This window comes from Mus musculus, chromosome 11 (assembly GCF_000001635.26).
Source record: "Mus musculus strain C57BL/6J chromosome 11, GRCm38.p6 C57BL/6J".
Classification (NCBI taxonomy): Eukaryota; Metazoa; Chordata; class Mammalia; order Rodentia; family Muridae; genus Mus; species Mus musculus.
Window position 1 is genome coordinate 105,820,312 of NC_000077.6, and position 22,578 is coordinate 105,842,889.

Here is a 22,578-nt window from a genome sequence, read left to right on the forward strand (position 1 = left end):
AGGTTTTTTTACAACAATTTTAATAATATGTAATGCTGAGTATTTAAAGATGCATGTATTGATTTGTACCTATAGTATATTCAGTGGGAACTAAATATATTGACCAACTGAATTCGAGTATTAAAACTTCCTGAAATATGTTCACTGTGCATACCCATAAGCCTATGCTCTGACATTATTTAGGATTCTAAAAAGCTGGGCATATACCCAAAAAATGTTCCAGTGTATAACAAGGACACATTCTACACTATGTTCATAGCAGCTTTATTTATAATAGCCAGAAGCTGGAAAGAACCCAGATGTCCTTCAACAGAGGAATAGATACAGAAAATGTGGTACATTTACACAATGGAATACTACTCAAAAATAATGACTTCATGAAATTCTTAGGCAAATGGTTGGAACTAGAAAATATCATCCTGAGTGAGGTAACCCAGTCACAAAAGAACACACATAGTTTGCACTTACTGATAAGTGGATATAATCCCAAAAGCTCAGATTACTGAAGATACAATTCACAGACCACATGAAGCTCAAGAAGAAGGAAGACCAAAGTGTAGGTACTTCGATCCTTCTTAGAAGGAGTAACAAAATACTCATGAAAGCAAATATGGAGACAAAAGGTGAAGCAGAGACTGAAGGAAAGGCATCCAGAGACTGCTTCACCTGGGGATCCATCCCATATACAGTCACCTATCGCAGATACTATTGTGGATGCCAAGAAGTCCATGCTGACAGGAGCCTGATGTAGCTGTCTCCTGAGAGGCTCTGCCAGAGCCTCACAAATACAGAGGCAGATGCTCATAGCCAACCATTGGACTGAGCATGGAGTCCCTAATGGAGGATTTAGGAAAAGGACCAAAAAAGCTGAAGGGGTTTGAAATCCCATAGGAAGAACAACAGTATCAACCAGCCAGACTCCTCCCCCACCAGAGTTTCCAAGGACTAAAATACCAACCAAAGAGTACACATGGAGGGACCTATGGCTCCCTCCATGTGTATAGCAGAGAATGGCTTTGTTGGGCATCAGTGGGAGAAAGATGCCGTTGGTCCTGTGAAGACTCAATGCCCCAGTGTAGGGGAATGCAAGGGCAGGGGGAAGAGGGATGGTATAAGGGGTTTTGGGGAGGACCAGGAAAAGGGATTTCATTTGAAATGTAAATAAAGAAAATATACAGACACACACACACACACACACACACACACAACAGCCTTTTATTTATATGACTTGAGGTGGTATTTACCATATTATAAACTAATATATCAAGTACTAGTTTCAGCTTTTAAATATAATAGTAGGTTTTTTTAAATAATAGAGGTTATTTAAATACCTGTTTATTCAGGGCTGGAAAGATGATTCGTGGAAATATGGCACTTAGTGCTCTTGCAGTAAGTTTGTTTCTCAGCACCCATATAGTAGCTCACCACCATCCATAACTCCCCTCAGGGTATCCAACATCCTCTTCTGACCTCTTTCAGGTACCAGGAATACACATGGTGTACATATATACATGCAAGAAAAGAAAACAACTCATACTCATTAAATAAAATAAGTGTTTATTCATCTTAAAAATAAAAGATCTTTTATTTTAACATGTTAAAAGGGTGTGGAAAATTCCACTACATAGTTAATTGTGAAAAAGTAATGGTGAAAGGGAAATAACCTCTTAATGTCATAACAATAACTTTAGTTTTAAGGACACCAAACATGTCTTGGAAACCCCCAAGGGTCCCCAAACACTTCAGTAAGCAATTTAAAGAATATTATTATAGTTGAAAATAAGTATTATGTCTCAAGGACTATATAGTCTGTTTACAGAAATGTAAATGGGGGAATATTTTGAGAGGTTTTAGATGTTAGAAGTTTATGAGCATGGTTTATAAGTAGAGTTCATTTCAAATTTACCTTAACAATAATTGAATTGTTGAATCATAATAGTAGTTGTCTTTTGACTACTGACACAAAAATTATTAGGGTAATCTCTGAGCTAGGGTTTTTGGATCATCAAGTTACATATTTTAGCATTGCCTTCATTAGTGAAAAGCCCTTTTCTTTTTCAATACAGCTGTTCTGACCAACTGTTCTACCAAAAATTGATGTTTCCAGAAACTCTGCCCAACAATAGAGAGAATGAAGTCACACAAGTACACCATCCAGTCCCTTTGCAGCAAGGTAGCAGATTCCTAGCTACCATCAGTAGTCATACTACTTCCTATGTAGTCAGAAAAGGTATATTCTAGTGCAGTGTATGTAACTGTTGGCCTGCCCTTAAAGGAAGACTTTAAGGAATAGTAACTTGAATTAGCTTTATGAATTTTTTTTTCTGAAACAGGGTTTTTCTGTGTAGCCCTGGCTGTCCTGGAACTCACTCTGTAGACCAGGCTGGTCTCTAACTCAGAAATCCACCTGCCTCTGCCTCCCAAGTGCTGGGATTAAAGGCATGCACCACCTGAAGGAGTCATAATTACATAAAAAGTTCTATTTTTTTATTTAATCACCATTGTGTCATTGTCATGGGGCTCTACTAAAAGTACACTGAAACATCTCTTCACCTCAGTGAAGTGTTTCATACTATTAGAGAGAAAAATGGTCATTGGTTTTTGCAGGTAGAAGTAATACATTGTAAGATAGAACATTAAAAGGGAACCAAGGAGTTAATACACAATATTAATGTTCACATAGGGATTTCGGGTAATAGCTACTTATAGTGAGTTAGTGAATAATTATTAGTGATAAGGCTCTAACCTGCCTGTTGTTAAATTATAATCATACTGTTTTACTTGAAGAGATTACACGTTACTAATTAAAACTTCATTTCTCAATATCCGTTGGTTTCCTTAATCCTATACTAAATCTCATTCCATACAGACATTTAGAGACTTTCTGTTTAGTGACTTGCTGCGTTGGTAAACACTAGGATAGAGGGCAGGTGTGAAAATGGCTGTCTGGTTATTGGCACAAATTTTGTAAAACTGGCCCTGCAATGGTTAAGTTGGCTTTGAGTTCATGCTTTCAAAACAGTAAGTTTAATTTTCATTAAATGAAATGAGTACATCACAGCATGTATGAGTCCCTCACATTTCTGAAACAATGAATTCTTTATGAAGCTGACTAAGATGCATGTCATGAAACTGAATGCTATTGCGTTAACCCACTGACTCATGCAGCCCTGAGCTTGCTTAGTCATCCTGATCATTGCCTGGATGACTGGCACACTTACAAGGGAATATTTCCATCAGAATTTTTAATCACTGTTGTTTATTATTTTTATAAGCAACATTAAATGTCCTTCTTAAGTAAATTCAAAAGCTAGAGGAAGCTTACATTCACAAAAATTCCAGCATGTGACTGTTAGATAGCAAACTATATGTTCTAGTTTTATGACATCTCTCTTTCCCCATAGCCAACTCTTCTACAAAGTGCTTTAAAATTTGAAAATTCATAATTTAAGTTGAATTTTTTTAGCATCTGATAAAAACTAGACTGCTTTATTTGAGTAGTCTGGCTATGAATTTTTTAACTTTTTATTACATTTTATTTATTTTGTCAGGGTAAATGTGCTGTATCATGCATGTGGAGAGCAGGAGACGGCTTACAGGAGTCTGTTCTCTCCTTTGACTGTGTGTCCTGGGGACTAAGCTCAGGCTGTCAGGCTTGGCAGGAAGTACCTGCACCCACTTAGCTGTCGGGCTGTCCTTGTAGTTTTTGTTTGGTTTGGCTTGGTTTGCTCTGTTTGTTGTAACTAGTCACTAAGGTATAGCTGCTCTGCTTACACACAGGTCTGGTTTTTATATAAACCAATCCTACTTGGTAAATTACTAAATCTTACCATTAGAAAACTCAAAGAGCTAATACATAAAAAGTTTTTATAAGAGATGTTTTCAACTGAACTAGACTTAAAGAATTAACTTTCGGATTAAGATTTCTCAAAAGTATTAAAAAAAATCAATTGAAGTAACCCATAATGTCAATAAATTCACTTGGCTAATGTTTGCAACACTTTTGAGTTCATTAGAATAATTTAAGATTTATATGTGAAATATTTTTATGAAATAATTTCCCAAGATACTAATAAAATTATAGAACTGGAAATTTCATTTGCAAAATTTCATTATAAAATTTCATTAATAAAAGTTAGCTTAGAAATGTTACTCTTAAATTTCAAGTAATTAGAATAGTTTTGATACATCTACAAACAAGTATGTCCCATTCTCAATGCCAACAGTCTAATAATGTAAAACTCCAACTGAGTTACATATGTTGTAAATCTTTCTCATTTTTAAGATATTACTTTTTATATTTTCCCTATATATTAGGTACTAAATTTGATGAAGCATATAGAAAGTCGTAACCTTTCCAGGAACTGGGTTTTCCTTGTTTCTTTCATAATTCGCTGATGATTCTTGTCCTCTCCCAGAGAATTCCAATCAAGATTGTTTTTTAAACAAATATTTTCCTGTAAGACCAATGTTAGGGGCTAGGAATATAGCTCAGTTGGTAGAGTACCTACCCAGCATGCCCAGGGTGTGATTCCTAGCACATGAATGGAGGCAGGAAGATCAGTTTAGAGTCATCCTTATCTACATAGTAATTAATATATAATTCCCTTTTTTAAAAAAGAACTTAAAACTGTGACTAATTATTGGAGAAGCAGGAAAAAATCCTAGATAAGTCACAAGTTTTTGTCTTAGAAGAGAGAATACATAATGATACTTTACTACCTGTGTAAACAAATGATAATCAAGAAACTCACTTCTCAAGGAAGTAAAATAGTCTTAGTGAAATTTTCTAAGTTTGTGATTTCTGTTAACTATCCAAGTAGATGACTTATTTTTCCCCAGGTAGTGGATGTTGAACCTAGAGCCTCTTGTGTGCTAGCTACAGCCCTGAACCCCTTTTTATCTTAAGGTAGGGTCTCATTAAGTTGTCAGCCAGCATTAAACTCACCAGCCCAGGAAAGCCTTGAAGTAGTAATCCTCCTGGCTTAGCCTCCCACAGTAGCTGGAACAACAGGCCTATACCACCAGGCACAGCTACACGGATAATGGTCATGAGTTGTTGGAAATGTTGCATTTAGGATTGAGGTCTAGAATAGAAATTTAAGCCTGAGAGCCATCATCACTTAAAAAGCTGTGACAGACTTTAATCTGTCTCACTGAGATGTGGGGGCAGTAATATATAAACCAAGGATTCTAGTACTTTAGTGGCGGTCATAAAGAAAAACCCATCCCGTCAAGAGTTAGGGATTGGTTTAACAATGTGATATCATAACATTGTGAAATCATAAACAATGTGAAGCATAAAAATAGAAAATAAATCACTTAACAAAAAGATATCAGTGACATTACCAAAATAATTTCAGCCCAGTAATATGGGTAGAAGCCAGGCTCTGAGTTATTACTGTGAAAGAAGATTGATAAGTGGTTCTTTGAAAAAGTTGGGTAGTCAAAGAAAGAAGAGAGATAGGACAGAAACCTCAAAGAGAAGGCGGCCTGAAAAGAGCCAGTATGTTCTCAGTATCCTTTTTGGGTTTTTTTGATGAAATGTCTGTGGGAGACAGATGATTAAGTGGATTCACTAAATATCTGTTTTAGCTCATGATATGGGAAGTGATTGCAGTTAGGCAAGTCCTAAACAACTACACTTACTCTTCACAGTGGTACAGTTTACCTTACATGAAGATGAGAAGCTGACAAATTGCTAACATAAGTAACTAGGCCACAGATAGCAAGTAACAGAGACAGATCCAAACTGAGGCACCTCGGGCCTGAGTCTACCATTTTACCCAGTCTCCTAGGTTTTCCTGTTTGTCCAAAAGCTGTTTCTGCTTCTATTTTTTTTAACAGAATTTGTCTAGTATAAACATTTTTCAGAACATTGTCTTTACACTATTTTTATAGGACCTCATTCAAATTGTTTCACATATTCAAAGACTTATTTCCTGTCCATTATTCTTTTGCTGAGGACCCAGAATAAGCAGGCTTGACTCTTGTCAGTTAATCAGCCCATGTGGAAACTCAGTAGACCAGTGATCCCCTGCCTTGATTAAATACTTCACTCTTCTTTTTTTTTAAAGCTTTCTTTCATGTACTGTATGTGTATGCATATGTGTGTGTGTGCACAAAAGTCAGAGGAAACCTGCTGGAGTCATTTCCTTCCACCACAATGGTCCTAGAGATCAAATTCAAATCACCAGATTTGGTGACAACTGTCATTACCTGCTGAGCCATCTCTCCCCAAGCCCTAAATATTTCTTAAGAATAAATAAACCAGAACCCGTGTGCCATTGAATATACACACCCACAAGCATATGCTGCACACGAGTCTGTGGGCGCATGTGCGTGCACACACACTCATCATCATCATCATCATATAATAAAGTTTTAAGAACTGTTTTTTCAAGAAAAATAACTAAACTGCATGTTGGCATACTCAGCCCCACAATTCCTGTCCTTGGGAGGCTGGTGAAGGAGGATTGCAAGATCCATGTCATGCCTGAACTATCTAGAAAGACTCTGTCTAAGCAAATAAGCCTTCTGGGTATGTGTGCGTTAGTAATATTTTCAAGTTTTGTTTGAAACATAGATGTTTTCTCTCTTGCTTTGTGTAAAGAATTATATGCATAGAAAGAATTCTAAGGATGAACCAGAAATTATCTTTTACTCTGAGGAACAGAGGTACTTCCAAGCTAGATTTTGTGTTCCTTCTGGAAGGATACAAGCTAGCCCAGTTGTCATTTTATTTGTACCAGACCCTGTCTACATGATGTACATCCTTTCTTCTGCCAGGCCATAAGTGACTTTGTTTCAACTGACTCATGGTATTTTCCATGAATAAGTATGCTTCAGTCAAAAACCATTTAGAGCATTCATGTCCCAACTTTCCATTCTGCCTCCTCTCCCCTTTAGCTGTTTCTATTTACATTTGAATGAGCAGGTTTGTTAACTTTAATAAATCTTGGGCTTATTTGATTTTCCTTTGTTTTTTGGGTTTTTTTTTTAAGGTTTATCCTTGCCTTTAAAAAAACGAGATTTTTTTTCTATAACCTAAATATATAATTGTAACTAGTGATGAGCTTATAAGAGAATAACCCTAGAAATAGTTCATGTGTTACCACAAGCATAATTTACATTGAAAAGATGCACACACTGAATGAGTCTGAAGTGGTATGCAGGAAGGTTATATTTATTGATTGGTTTTCTGTATGTCTGTGTGTGCATATAGGTTTGTGCATGTACCCTAGCACGTGCCTATAAATGTCAGCACAACTTGTGGGAGTCAGTTTTCTACTTCTGCCAGGAGGGTCCTGGGTATTGAATTCTGACCAGCCTTGGTGGCAAGTACCTTATCCACTGAGCTTTCCCACAAGCTCAAGAGAGTGGTTCTCATATCTCTTGAAAAAGTTTCTTTCCAAAACTCATCTTACTTGAATCCTGTGTTAGAATGTTTTCTCTGTATATTATTTTGTTTAAAATTTTTTCAGATATACAAAGAGTTGGAAAAAATAATAAGTGCTTCTTGATTTTTTTCATGTGTCTTCTCATGTATCCACATCATTCTTACCCTGTCTTTCTATGAGCATTTCCACGCAAATTATGGTTAGTATAGTTTACTAGAATATTTTTAAAAGGGTGGGTGTGGTGGTCTTCTTACTTCCCTGGGAGCGCTGCCTGGTACCCATACACTGCCACTGAATAGGACTAAGTCACCTTCTCCTTCAGGAGAAGTTGCAGTAGTAACTTCTCAATGGAATATTTTGGTGGTTTCTACCATGGGAAAGCTCTTTGAAACTAGCTGATATCCAAAATAAACAGTCATTTACGAATGATCTGACAGAGAATATTATTTCCCTGCCCCCACAGTCCTATCCTAAATTTATGATTGGGTACATTAAAAATAAGGCTTTCTTTTAACGTCAGTCTGACAAAAGTCCTAGGTACTGAGATACAGAAACTGTTTCTTGGCTCTTCTTGGTGCCTGCAGTTGTTTTACCATATGGCACTGCTCTAATTTTGTCTGTGTTCTTCTCTTGAGACTTTTGTGAATAGATTACATTTTTAGAAAAAGTTTAAAATAACTTTTTAAAATGTCAAAGCCTTCTCAGTAGGATAAGGTGCCATGCAACATTGTGTCCACGAGAGGCCTTGTCTTTGTTTGGCTCTGTATCCAGTGCTGACCTAGAACTCTCTGTAGCCTAGGCTGACCTCAAACATGAACTGATCCTCCTGCCTCTGCCTCCCAAATTCTGAGATTACATGGATGTGCCATCTGCCCAGTGCCAGAAGCTATCTTAATAGAATTATTCTCTAAAATGGAAATACGTTGAATCACTGCTTACTCCATATTCCATATTATAAATTAGCTTTAATCAAATTCAGGAAAGCCTCCTTTGAAACAAAATCTAGAGTAATCTTAGACCCAAAGAGATAATTCAGTTTAAAAAGGAGTTTAGCCTCTCAGTAACTATTCTCACTGGAAATGCAGTCTCTGGCCAGACTTGTGTTCTTCCTCCCACAGGCAGCGTAGCCACACCAGGCCCTCTCGTGAGCACTGAGGGTCTGAACGCTGGTCCGTGCCTGGACAGCACACACTTTCCCAATAGAGCCATCTCCACAGCCCCCAAACATAATTCTTAAAGGCAAGGACAGAGACAAGCTAGGAAGCAAACAATGATAAACCTAGTTCATCCCCTGCAGTGCTCACATCCTGTACAGAAGATGCAGTATCATAGAAAAGGCCTGGACCTAGCAGTCAGAATTGGATTTTTATTCAAATTTTAAAACCAGTTATGTGGACTTAAGTCTCTAGTCCTAAAGAGAGAGACACAGCTATAAAAATATTATAAGAATTTGTTTTTCAAGAAAAGTTCACGATTTCCCTTCTGATCAGAAGAGCTCACCCTGAAGCAGGCCTGAGCAAGAGTTGACCTCACTTCCTTTTTACTTCCCTAAGGCATGTATCAATGGGTCATGCCAACTAGGTTTTGATCTTTGTATTTTCTCCTTCCTCTCTGGAATTCTGACATAGCCAGTTCACTCTTTCTCTCTCCCTCTTCCTACCAAGCTCCTTCCCCTCTTGGCTTCCCACTCCTGTCCTCTAGAAAAGGTACTGAAGTACCCAAGATCCCCTCTGAGTTGTTAGCCACTGATACAAGTGACATCACATAAAATGATGAAAAGAACTCCAAGAACCAAAGCCTTCAAAATAAACTGTTCAACTGCTCACCTCTCTAGAATTTAGGCAAAACTTAACCAGGAGACTGATGAATAAAAATGATACTTAGCTTCAACATTTGATGAATCTTTAAGACTGCCAGTTGACTACTAGGAGAGTAGAACAGAGAGACTGGATGGTGACACGGAAATAAAGTCTTTGCAAAACTGATTGAGAGAGAGCAAAGCACAGTGGGATGCTCTTGGATGCCGGCTGTGTGGGAGGCTGAAGCAGACAGCATGCTTGGGCCCAAGAGTTTTAAGACCAGTATGCACAATATATTCCTTGTCTCAAAATAATGACTATAGCTACTTCAGAAATGTCACATGAAAGAACTACATTATCAAAACAACAGTGAACCTTCAAAGGAATAATTCAAAATCTCTGCTTACTTACCATATTCAAATGAAATTCATATTCAAAATGAAATTCTTTTAAAAAATAGAGAATGTATAAAAACATTGAATTTTTTTCATTTATCAGAAAAAGTAAACTGAAGATTCTAAGACATTAGACTTAGCCAGACAAAGACTTGAAATCAGCTGAACTAAACAGGCACTATGAGCTAAAGGAAGCAATGGATTTAAACTAAAGAAGCCTGGGGAAGCAGCTTGGTTAGTACTGTTGGCCTCGATGTACAAAGCCATGGGTTTGATCTCTAGTACTGCATAAGCCAGAGATGAGGCTGGGCAGGGGGATAGTCTATACATAAGGCTCTGGAGAGAGACAGACAGGAGTAATTAAGAGTTGAGTTACATTACAGAAAGCCCTGAGAGTCTAGTGAGGATTTTTATATTTAACATGGCAAAAGGGGCCATTGGAGATCATATGAGAAATAATATAATCATTTTAATAAAAATTGGTCTGGTAGGATATTCAATAGGAGATGTCTGAGGCAGTAAGTGAAGTTAGAGAATCCAGGTCCAAAACTGATGAATTAACAGGGAAAGCCTAAGGGAGGGTTTGGGAACACTTAGAAGTCAGCAGAGGTGACTGGGGTAAGAACTCTTTCAAAGGAAAACTACTTAAGAATTAGAAGACAGGCTGAGATTGCTAGGGCAAGTTTGATTCTTAAGTAACAGGAACTTTGATTTGAATTGCATTCTGGAGACATGTGTGGGCTCCGGTACAGTGACAACACACTTTACTCTTCCCCTAATACATGAAAATCCTTCTAATAAGAATCACAGGAGTGGATCCCTTCTTCATTATTCATTCACCCAAAAAGCATTTCTTGATGCTTTACTGTAGACCTCAGAAACCATGTCTGCTGCTGATACGGTGATGGCTCCTGCCTCCATAGAGCTTACACTTTCATTAAGGAAATGAGAATAAATAAGGAAACAAGCAAAAATAAACTGTTGCGTTAGATTACAATGTGAGAAAAGGAAATAAAACAACATATTGAGAATTCACTAATTGAAACAAATATGTCTGTTATCGCTGATAGAAACCTTTTACATAAAGAAAATGATGGAGGTGGAAGAACATACTCTATAAAGTTATCAAAGGAAGCCTCTCTGACAAAGTAATATTTAAGGTGAAACCTGAAGAATAAAAATGAGCTTACCAGGTGAACAGCCAGATAAGAAACTTCCTAACTAGTCAGAACAGCAGGTGGGAACCAGAAGACCAGAATAGCTTGGGCCTAGAGATCATATAATGTTAGGCAGGCTCCAGATCATCCAGAGGCTTGCATGCCATGAGAAGAGGTAGAAGATTACTGGAGACTCTTATGTGAGGAGTTACATGGTCCTTTTTGTCATCAGACAGGTCCAGTGCTAACACCAGTCATTCTAGTCTCAGATGCAAATATTAAGTAAGAAAGGTGTCCTTTGCCACCTCTGCTTTGTTAATAACAGATCTTGTGACCGCCACCCCTTTTCAGGCTCCTGACCTTTCCTGTGTGAGTAAATACTTATGACAACTCATATAAGCGTCTCTGTCCTTAATACGACATGACATTAATTTTCAGCCAATTTGTCTTAGACAAACTCAGACCTAATCCTACATATATGCCTCATCCTGGAGACCTATGTAACTTTAGGAAATAATTATAGGATTCTATTAGTTTTTGATGCTCTATAGAGTTCAAACTCAGTACAGTGCTTAGATAGGTATAAAAATGCCACATAATCAATACAGATAATTCTTTGATTTTTTCTGTAGAGACGACAGTATTGTTTGTTTCAGTTAAAATTGAGCATATACCAATGTATCTCAAGTTTTAATTCTTTCTCCCTAAATGTTAAGACTTTGTTTCCAGCTTATATTTAGAAGATAAGACTTTAAAGTAAGAAAACTATTTCTACACAGTGATAAAAATCTCATTTTGCACCAAGATTTGGGTTCTTCTCACTTCCATAAGCCCTTAGGTTTGAAACTAGAAAAATCTCAAGATTTATTTTCCCTTTACAATTATCACTAAGCTTTTGGCATCTCCCTGCATCATGCCTTCTTAGCATTCTCCAGGATTTCCAAGTGGGAAATCTTCAGGGTCTCTTTGCCTCTCCACTGATGTTATCTTTGTGTTAGATCCACTTCAGTGAGCCATTGCCACAAGAGAGGTATAAACCATTGCTTAACCTGACATTCAGAACATCCTGACAGAAAAGGCTGACTTTATATTTTAATCATTCTGTAACACATGTCAAGTATCCCTTATCCAAAATGCTTAGGACCCAGATCAAATTGTTTGTCATTTCAGATTCCTACCTTTGATTAGTGATATGCAGTTTGTAGCTAAAAAATATAAAAATGTAAAAACCATAGTAAATATATATTTTTCATATGTATATATATTGATTACAAGAGAAAAACACCCAAAAGTATAAACTTGCTTGTTCAATATACTATTCATTTGATTGTTTGATTGAGTTACATCATCCCATAATAAAGGAAATCAATCCTTCTGATAAAATATTTTCTTATTCTATCTACCTGTAAGATTGCAGTTCAGGTTTAGGCCTTTTTAGAGTGTCTGTGTTTGGAGTGTATGTCCCTGTCCATGTGGGAGGAAAGAGTCAATATCACCTGTCTTCCAGTACTCTCCACTTGCTTTGTTCTGTTTTAGGCAAGGTCTCTCACTGAATGTAGAGTTCATCTATTTGTCTAAACCGGCTAACCAATTAGCTCCCAACTTCTGCCTGGGTCCTAGGGATCCAAGCTAAGGTCCTCATCTTGTCAACAGCTTTCTTGATCTCTCCATCGCCCAAGCCTTAGTTCTTTTTAATATAATTAAAATTCATATTGAAAAGTTAACTTTTAGAAAATTATCAAAGATGCCATTGACCATGTTTTGCTGTGTATATTATCTTCCATTGAATATATTTTAAATGTAATAATATGTATTTTCTTTTATATCATAAATATGTACTTTCATATTTTTGCAAATTTTGTATTATTTGTTATTTTAGTATCTATATAATCTGACATCATACATGCTACCAAGAATGTGATTATGTGTGTGATCTGAATTATTTCTTTAAAATAAATTTCTTAAATAGAATCTTAAGGTCAAAGTGGCATTTAATAAGTATTACTGTATATTTGCCTACAAGTTGGACAATAATTCTACCACTAAAACTGAGACTACTCAAGCCACCTCCCCAGCCTTTATCTAGTTTTCTTAGATAATATTGATATTTAAGTATCACTTTCAAATATATAATGTATAATCTGCTAAAACAGATTCTTTTCCTCTGTTTATGAAGATATATTTTGGTTATATTCATAAAAAAATAGACTTGAGCTGGAGAGATGGCCCAGTAGTTAAGACTGCCTCCTGCTTCTGCAGAGGACCCAGGTCCACTTGCCAGGGCTCACAACTGCCTTTAGCTGCAACTCCAGGGGATCTAACAGCCTCTGGCCTCCGAGGACAACTATACACTTGTGGTCATGTGTGCTCATGCAGGCACACATACATATGCATATTTTAATACTAAAAATTATTTCTGGAATTATTTTTGGAGCTTTATTTTTTTAATCTAAAAAATAATGGTAGACTTTATTATCACATAATATATAACAACGAGATCAGTTTAGCATGAACACAGAAACAGACTTAAGTAGAACAAATTCTGTAACTCTGAAATGGATCCAATATAAGTAACATAAGATAAGTATATCAGATTAGTGATAATTTAAGCTGTCAAAGGAATAAGTTATTAAATTCAGAGAGAGGAAAAATAGATGTTTGTATATCATAGTTCAAAATAAGAGCATAGTTTAAAACATCACATAAGTCTTTTGCCTTTTAAAAGACAAAGACCTGAAGACATCATCTATATATATTCATACATCTGCATATAATAAGTAAATATGACAGGCATAACAGGATTAGTGCAGTAAATGTTATATTAAAAACAAAGTGTCATAAACTAAGGGGCTTACTGTTCTTAGTTTTTTGGTTTGGTTTTGTTTGGTTTTTTAAGAACTAAACAAGACTATTCACTTTGCATTGCGTTTCTCTGGGACTAATTTTCAATGTACATTCTGCTTCAACCATATTGGTTATTAAATATTAAATGTATCTAACAGTTAGTAAGGAGCTACCAGATTGCTCAGTGGTAGCTGAGTCTCTCCTAAAGAACTCTACCTCTCCCTTTCCCCACATCTAGCATTACAAGATTTATCTCCCCAGGCCAGAAGCATTCTTATTTTTTAATTAGGTATTTTCTTCATTTACATTTCCAGTGCTATCCCAAAAGTCCCCCATACCCTCCCCCACCCACTCCCACTTCTTGGCCCTGGCGTTCCCCTGTACTGAGGCATATAAAGTTTGCAAGACCAATGGGCCTCTCTTTCCAGTGATGGCTGACTAGGCTATTTCTGATACATATGCAGCTAGAGACACAAGCTCCGGGGGGTGCTGGTTAGTTCATAATGTTGTTCCACCTATAGGGTTACAGATACTCCTTGGGTGCTTTCTCTAGCTCCTCCATTGAGGGCCATGTGATCCATCCAATAGCTGACTGTGAGCATCCACTTCTGTGTTTGCCAGGCACTGGCATAGCCTCCCAAGAGACAGCTATCTCAGGGTCCTTTCAGCAAAATCTTGCTAGTGTGTGCAAAGGTGAGAAGCATTCTTTAGGACCCTTTCACTTCTCTTACATTCCTGCTGATCGCTGGTGTGGGGGACGTTCCTGTTGTTTAACAGTTTTATAAGACTGCCCTGATTTTCTTACTGTTGTGAATGACTCATTTGTGTTTTATTATTTGTGTGTGTGCTCTGTCCTCTGTGGTGTCTGATGGCTCTAGCATACCTGCATTATTTATTTGTGGAACCCACTTTCAGAATTTTGTTATTTCCTGAAAAGCCCAAATACCGTCATTCTATGACTAACAGTCTTAAACTATCTTTCCCCTGTTTCTCTCAGTGATGACTATGTGAACTAAGTTCTGTTGTCTCTTGTTCCTTCCAGTTCGCTTTGCACCTTACAGACCTCCAGACATCTCCTTGAAGCCCCTACTCTTCGAAGTGCCCAGCATTACCACGGAGTCAGTGTTTGTTGGTCGAGATTGGGTATTCCATGAGATTGATGCTCAGCTTCAGAGTTCTAATGCCAGCGTGAACCAAGGAGTAGTGATTGTGGGAAACATTGGGTTCGGCAAAACTGCCATCATCTCCAGACTGGTGGCCCTCAGCTGCCATGGTACACGGATGAGACAGATCGCCTCTGACAGCCCACACGCCTCCCCCAAACGTACGTATTTCTTCTTACAAACAAACAAAAACTGCCTATTTTGTGCCCCTAAAATATTTTCTGACATTTTTATATTAGGCCACAAATTAGATTATTCTTATCTGTGAAGCCTGCACCATGTGAGGACCTTGGTGCAGAGAAAGATCATAATGCTCTGTGTTTATCTAACCCACACATCCAACAGTCACCAGAAGCCAGAACAGGAGAGACCTTTATATGGAAGAAATTTATGATGATTACCTGTTGGCTATGTGGCTAGTCTATCTTTTGCACACTGACTCCAGCAATTCCTGTAGCATCATTTGTACCCGTCACTGTCAGATGTTACTCAGCCTGTGCCCACTTCTTAAGTGACAACACAGTCTGTGGCCTTCCTTTTCTTGCTACTAATGTCAGTGCCACACAGCTTAAACTTGAGCTCAGCTGTATCTTGGAAGATTTTTTCTGCTTCCTTGTGGAAAGTTGCAGAGTTCTCCTGAGTAGTCACAACAAGCTCAATGGCCAGTCACCACTGTGATAACTTGTTAGTAAAACACTCACATAGTATTGTGTGTCGCATAATCTTTAACTGCTTTACAAATATTAATTCATTCAATCATTTATCAACTCAGTGAGGTATATCCTTTTGTCTTCATTTCCCAGATAAGTGATCCGAGACTCCTGGGGTTTTTTACAGCCCATAAATAGGAAGGGAAAGCAGCCTGGTTTCAGAAGCCATTCCTAGACTGACTTTTCTTATGGTAAAACTTATTAGCGGAAAGAAAATAAATGGATGTGTGTAAGAGTTCTTCCTGTATAAACCAGTCTGCCTCTCCTTGATGATCTTAGGAGAACAGAAAAGGAAGGTTCTGTTCTACTGGTCCAAATTAAATAATATAGTAATATAGCCCACCACACATTTCATACAACCACTAGCAATGATTTGTGTGAGAGTATGGTAATCTCAGGGTCTAGACACCTAACAGGAACTCATTGAATACCATCTAAACATCTTCCTTTTGAAATTGCTTAGCAGGTTCTATATCAAAGAAATGATGGTACGCTTAATAATACTTAACATATAAAAGGAGCTGGTGCTTAAAAAGAAAACTTACTGAGTACAGTTATATGGTGAACTCTTATTTTAAGAATACCTTGTTCATGTTCCTAAATGAAGTACTTCTAAGATAAACATAGACATAAGCCTGTGAAAGCTAAGAACTTGGGATTGTGCCACAACATGTAAATTGACCATATGGTACTTTGTAACCCTAAATTTGCTTTAATTCTTTGGATCTCAGTTTTATCGTCTGCAAAAGGAAGTATGACTGGCTAATCGTTGAGAATGGCTTTAGGGATAAGAATGTCGCTTGGTGACAGTACTTACTCAGCATGCCCGAAAGGGAGTTCAGTCCTTTATAGAAAAATTACAGTGATAATGACGGAGTCCTAAAATAGCTTCTGTGCTGAAATGTTGACTCAAAGAGTAGATCTTCATGGTTTGCAGCGCATTTCCCCACCTATCCCAGTATTTTCTTTCAATTGCTTAGCTGTCTATCACACCATACTACTGCTTATCTGAGTAGTACAGGAGTTAAGCTGTTTGAGTATGCCAGAAAGAAAAATGGCTGGCTAACACTTTCTCTGACTCCTTGGTATATCAGTGTAGAAAATAGCAGTGGCAGGATCATGCCTAACAGAAGATAAATCCCAAAGCCGAGGATAGCTGCTTTGTCTAAAAGCAAATTATCTGAGGACTGCACATAAACCTGGGAGAGCAAAAATAAATAGAAAACAATCTGAATACTCTCCAAAGCAGATTTTCCAAATATAATTAGTTATTATTCTCTAATACTGTTGCCTTTTATCTCTTGGGAATCTCTAAAAACAATGAAACATTCCCCACTTATAAGATAATCTCTCCACTGTTGGTGCTTAGATCTTGCCCTTTAGTTAAAATTCCAAGACTAGAAAAGGGAATAGGAGAATATAGAATAGGCGGCACTATCTATCAGAGCTGCAAAGAACCAACATTGCCTTATGCAAAATTTTCATTGTAATCTGTTGGTGATCTACCTTCTGCCTCTGCCATCCTCAACAAACCTGTGTTTCTTAAAGAAGAGTCAATGATATTTTACTGAAAGGATGCAAGCTAATTTTTTTCTTATTTTATTTTTGGGTTTTCAAGACAGGGTTTCTCTGTGTAGCCCTGGCTGTCCTGGAACTCACTCTGTAGACCAGGCTGGTCTATAAACTCAAACTCAGAAATTCACCTGCCTCTGCCTCCCAAATTTTTTTTCTTTTCTTTTTTTATAACGTGTGTGTGTGTGTGTGTGTGTGTGTGTGTGTGTGTGTGTGTGATATGTATGTTTTACCTACATATATGTATGTGTACCACATCTGTGCTTGGTACCCACTAATTTCAGATGAGTACGTCATATCTCCTTGAACTAGATTTATGGTTGGCTGTGAACTGCCATGTGGGTGCTAGGAATTGATCCTGGGTCATGGGTCCTCAGTCGTGAGTCCTTTGTGAGAACGACAAGTCTCTTAACCACCTACCCATCTCTCCAGCCTACAAGCTATTCTTCAGCATGAATCTGTTGCTGTATGAGCTGACACTACAAATACTGCCTGCAGCAGCAGAAGTTCTTTGGTTAAGGAATAAGAAGGTCAGAAGTGTGGCCTACTTTTCTACAGATTAATGTATATTAAACTTGAGTGGGGTTACTTGGAATCCCACTGGCTTTCTGAACCCCCAGATAATGATATCATGATACAGTTGTAGTAATAATGAAAAACTGCAAAGTTACAGAGTTTTTTACTTATCTCTGTATATCATCTGTTGTTCTTTCTTCTCCACACTGAGCAGTACTGCTGCAAAAGATGTGAGCAGTTGAGGCTGCATTCCTTCACTGCATAGCTCTCCTTCCCCCACAGTCAGCTCCACAGCCTGCCCCCTCCTTGTCATTTCCCTTAGAAGGTAGAGAAAAACTGTGAAGGCAGACACTAACCTGTCATCCTGTTTTCCACCTACTTTCACAGATATGACTCTCCCATCATTCTCTGCTTTCATCACCCCCCCCCCAACACACACAAAGAACAAAAACATTTTTTGAAAATAGACCTGTTGTATAATTCAGATATTATTGCACCCATTACAGGTAGGCTGGTATGATAAGTAGGGAAGTTCAGTTTGATAGATGGCTGTGTTTCCATCACTGGAGGTTCCTGTGTAATTACCTGGATTTGACATTTGTCAGCAGCTGCCAAGCCTCCAAACTGCTACTAAATTCAGTGGTCCTTGCTCTACTCCTTTTAGAAATCTATTTTGCTAGTTTGTTGAATACACTGACTTGTGCTTATCTTTACATTTTTATTTTTACTGTTCTCTGAATACCAAAGGGAAAGTAAGCCACTCAGAAAAAAAGGAGAGCCTCTTCAAAAGAGAGTAGCCAAAAGACAAGAGTATTTACACAGTAATTACTCAAAACTCAAATTCCAATCAAAGGAGCATAGATGCATGGACAAAAGTAACCCAATATATGTAGAATTCACTAAACTTTAAGTCAACTCAGAGTGTCACACAATTCTTCAGACCTGCCTCACTGCCATCTCTTGTACCCTCGTCCTTGCAGTTATTTCAGTGTGACCAAGAAATCTACTCCATCACAGGTGAATAGAAGAAATCTCAGTTTATTTTTACTGGTGCAAAATTATATAACTACTTTCTTCTATTCCTTCTTTTTAATAGCTGTTGTTTACCCAATAACTTTAAATGGGTTTTTGCTTTTGTGTGTGTGTGTGTGCCTGTTTTTAAAATTCTTTCTTACCTGTTTGATTTTATCATTTCTAATAGGTAATGAATGCATTTTACATTTCTAAAACTTTATTGTACCACTTGAAGCTTGACCTCCATGTATTTTTTTTTGGTGGCAGCATAAACACATTGCCATGTTTGAAACGGCTCTTGTATATTACAGTTCTGTAAGTCAGAACTCATTGGGGTGAGGGAGTTGTGTTCAATCCAAAGATGGGTCTTGCCACTAGCAGGAAACAGTGAAAATTTTTAAAACTGATTCTTTTCCTTCTTTTTAATCTTATTATACCCACTAAAAATGCTCAGTTCTGAGCGTACATCTGTAATCCCAGCACTCAGGAGACAGAGCAGGAAGATCAAGAAAGATTTGAGACCAATCTGAGCAACAAAGTAGTACTTAGCCTTAAATAAATGAGTAAATAAATCAACATACAAATAAATATAATGTGAGCATTATATTTCATGCCTGTAATCCCAGGACACAGGGAGCTGAAGCAGGACAATTGCTGTAAGTTCTGTGTGAACCTATACTGTGTATATAATGAAATCTGCCGACATGGTAATGCTCAATCTCAAAGTAAAATGCTCAATTATGCATTTTAATGCATTCAAAGGTTGTATCACAGTCACCATAACTCAATTTTAGAATATTGATCCCACTAAAAGAAACATGTGTCTCTCAGTGGTAAATCCCTGCTTTCCTTTAAACTCCCTATTTTCTGCTCCAGAAAGCCCCTCCCTTACCTATCAGTGTGGATTTCTTCATCTGAGCATTTTATATAAATAGAAACATACTTAAAATTTTGGGAACTGATGTGATATCATCTGTGTTGTAGCATGTGTGTATCTCATTTTCTTTCATCATCAAATAGCAGTCCATTGTATGGAGATAGCACACTTCATCCATTCGTTGTGATGGACATCTGACTTGCTTTTACTTTCTGTTCTAAGTCATGCTTCTCTGGACAGGGATATGCAAGTTTCTATTTAGACACGTGTGTTTGTTTGTTTGTTTGTTTGTTTGTTTTTTATTTCACTTGAGTTATATGGTCAGAAATGGAATTGCTAGGTTATAGAACAAAATAGAATTTAATATTCCTTTAGTCTATAGAGCAGTGGTTCTCAACCTGGGGATCATGACCCCTTTGAGGGTCAAACAGAACTTTCACAGGGATCACCTAAGACAATCAGAAAACTGATGTTTTCTTTTTTTTTAAGTTTATTTATTTATTATATCTAAGTACACTGTAGCTGTCTTCAGACACTCCAGAAGAGGGCATCAGATTTCGTTATGGATGGTTGTGAGCCACCATGTGGTTGCTGGGATTTGAACTTGGGACCTTTGGAAGAGCAGTCGGTGCTCTTAACCACTGAGCCATCTCGCCAGCCCCAAAACTGATGTTTTCATTAGGATTCATAATAACAGTAGCAAAATTAGAGTTATGAAGTAACAACAAAAATAATTTTATGGCTGGTGGTCACCACAACATGAGGAACTGTATTAAATGGTTGCAGCATTAGGAAGATTGAGACCCACTGGTCTAGAGCTTTATGATCTTCTGATTAAACATCGCATCTTTTTAATTCAGATGTGGACGCCAACAGAGAGCTACCACTCACCCAAGCACCTTCAGCTCACTCATCTATTACCAGTGGAAGCTGCCCAGGAACTCCAGAAATGCGCAGGCGGCAAGAGGAAGCCATGCGAAGACTTGCCTCACAGGTACAATAGGATTCCCAAGTTGGGGGCCTGCGAGTTTCATTTTAGCACCAAAGCAAAGATAGGGAGACTCTTAGCAAAGAGAACAAAAATGTGTAAAGGAATTCATGAAAACATGAAGAAAAGTTTCTCTTTTTACTTTTTTTGGGTTGGTGGTGGTGGTGGTGGTGTACTCATTTAAAAAAAAAAATACTCTGATGGGATTAGAACCTCCAAGACTTAGAAGCAAAGTCTTCCAGTGAATAAATGAAGGCCACAGATAGTTTAGCCAAAGCCAGGGTATAAAAAATCAATAACATTATTACTGACTCAGAGCTCTTCCTCCTATATCATATTGTCCATAATGTTTTTATTTAAATTTCCTGTCATTTTCAAAATAACATATGTACATAGGAAAGCAAATAGTGTTCAGAACAAACAGTTGACTTCTTTACCCAACCCATCACCCCCAAGCAGCTGTATATCTCCAGGCCCTTTTGTTAAGAGTTCACCAACATTATCTTGTAACCTTTCAGTAAAAGAATTTTCGTGTGACTATCATAGTTTTAATATCAAATAGCTCTTTCTTTTTCTGCAGTTACTCCCTTGCTTATAGAGCTAGCAGGGCCAGAGCAAGAGGGAGAAAGGAAAGAGGGGGGAAAAGTTAAATATTGTTCAAGTTGGAAAGTATATTTACTTAAAAAATATTTTTAAAATTTTGGCATCCTAAGAGCAACTTATAAACACATTTTCATGTGAGGGTGCACCATGTTTAATTTATGCTAACCTTTGTATAAGAAATGGCTCCTGGTTGACAACATGAGTATTATCCTCATTACAATTATGACACATTACAGTTTGGCCATAGAAGCTTGTGCCATGGGAGCACAGAGCAGAAGCCAGCAGTCTAGCTTCTCACCCTACCAAACCAGTGAGTGCACATCTGACTTTCAAATGAGAACTCAAGTCAGTATGGTTTTGTTTTTATTTTATATATCAAGAGCCTCTTGGTTTGAGAATTCTTGGTATCAGTTCCTCTGTATCAGTAATTATAACTGGTATTTCATAGTTTTCTTGCTGCTTCTTGTGCTAATTAGTGGAGGACACTGGAGAGTTGGTCAGAACTTTGAAACAGTCCTGTTTACTGAAGAAACAGTTTTCATTTGGATTATAACAAATTTTGCTAAATCAGCATCTGCCAGTTGTATCTCCAGTTAGTATTGTGGTCTCCACTGAATGTAATCTGTGGAGAGGCACAGAGATTCATTGAGAGCCTTTCTTGTATGTATAAATTCACTTAGAATAAAAGTGGGTTTTCTCCAGGTAGAATTAATATGTAGAATAGAATGTGTACATAATGCGTAGAATTAATAGGACAGTTAACAGAACAGCAACACATTGGCTTCTGTTTATTGAAGTTGTAATAAGTGTAGGGACTCTGAATTATTTGGGATTTTGTTTTGTTTCCTTCATTGTATTTTAACCTTATATGGTAGTCAGTATTATCTCATACATAAGAAAATGCTAATTCCCATGACTGTTTCTTCCAGTTACGCTGTTAATAGATAACAGAGTTAGGATTCAGAGCCTGTATGTACCTCTTAAGAATATTTTTTGTCATGAAAACTTCTTTTCTTTTTTTTCTTTTTTTTATTACTCATTTCATTTGTTTACATCTCAAGTGATAGCTCACTTCCCAGTTACCCCTCCTTCCCCTTTGCCTCTATGATGGTGCTCACCCACCAACCCCCTCCTGCCCCACCCCTCCAACATCCCCCTACACTGGGGCATCAAACCTCCACAGGACCAAAGTCCTCCCCTCACATCTATGTCAGAAATGGCTATTCTCTGCTGCATATGTATCTGGGCCATGGATCCCTCCCTGTACACTCCTTGGCTGGTGATCTAGTCCCTGGGAGCACTGGGTGGTCCAGCCAGCTGATGATGTTCTTCCATGGGATTGCAGCCCCCCTCAGCTCCTCCAGTCTTCCTGCCAGCTCCCACTCTTGAGAATATTATCATTGTCTTTATTCTGTAAAAATGGGACAGGTGCTCAGGACCCTGCGCCTTTAATCACTGCTGCTTTTTAGTGACAAGAAAGATCTTTGCTGAACATTCTTTTAGAAATTCTATCAGTCTTTGAATATGCCCTCAAAAAAAG

At 37.7% G+C, this 22,578-nt stretch overlaps 1 protein-coding gene across 12 annotated transcripts in view; it reads left to right on the top strand.

The window, feature by feature from the left end:
• Tanc2 (tetratricopeptide repeat, ankyrin repeat and coiled-coil containing 2) overlaps positions 1–22,578 on the top strand; it is a 339,845-nt gene that overhangs the window by 230,852 nt on the left and 86,415 nt on the right. For all 12 annotated transcript variants that reach the window (XM_006534483.4, XM_006534482.4, XM_006534472.4 and 9 more), the window contains 2 exons: positions 14,638–14,919; positions 20,308–20,441. In XM_006534483.4, coding sequence (XP_006534546.1) covers positions 14,638–14,919; positions 20,308–20,441 — 416 coding nt within the window. The remainder of the gene's footprint in view (positions 1–14,637; positions 14,920–20,307; positions 20,442–22,578) is intronic.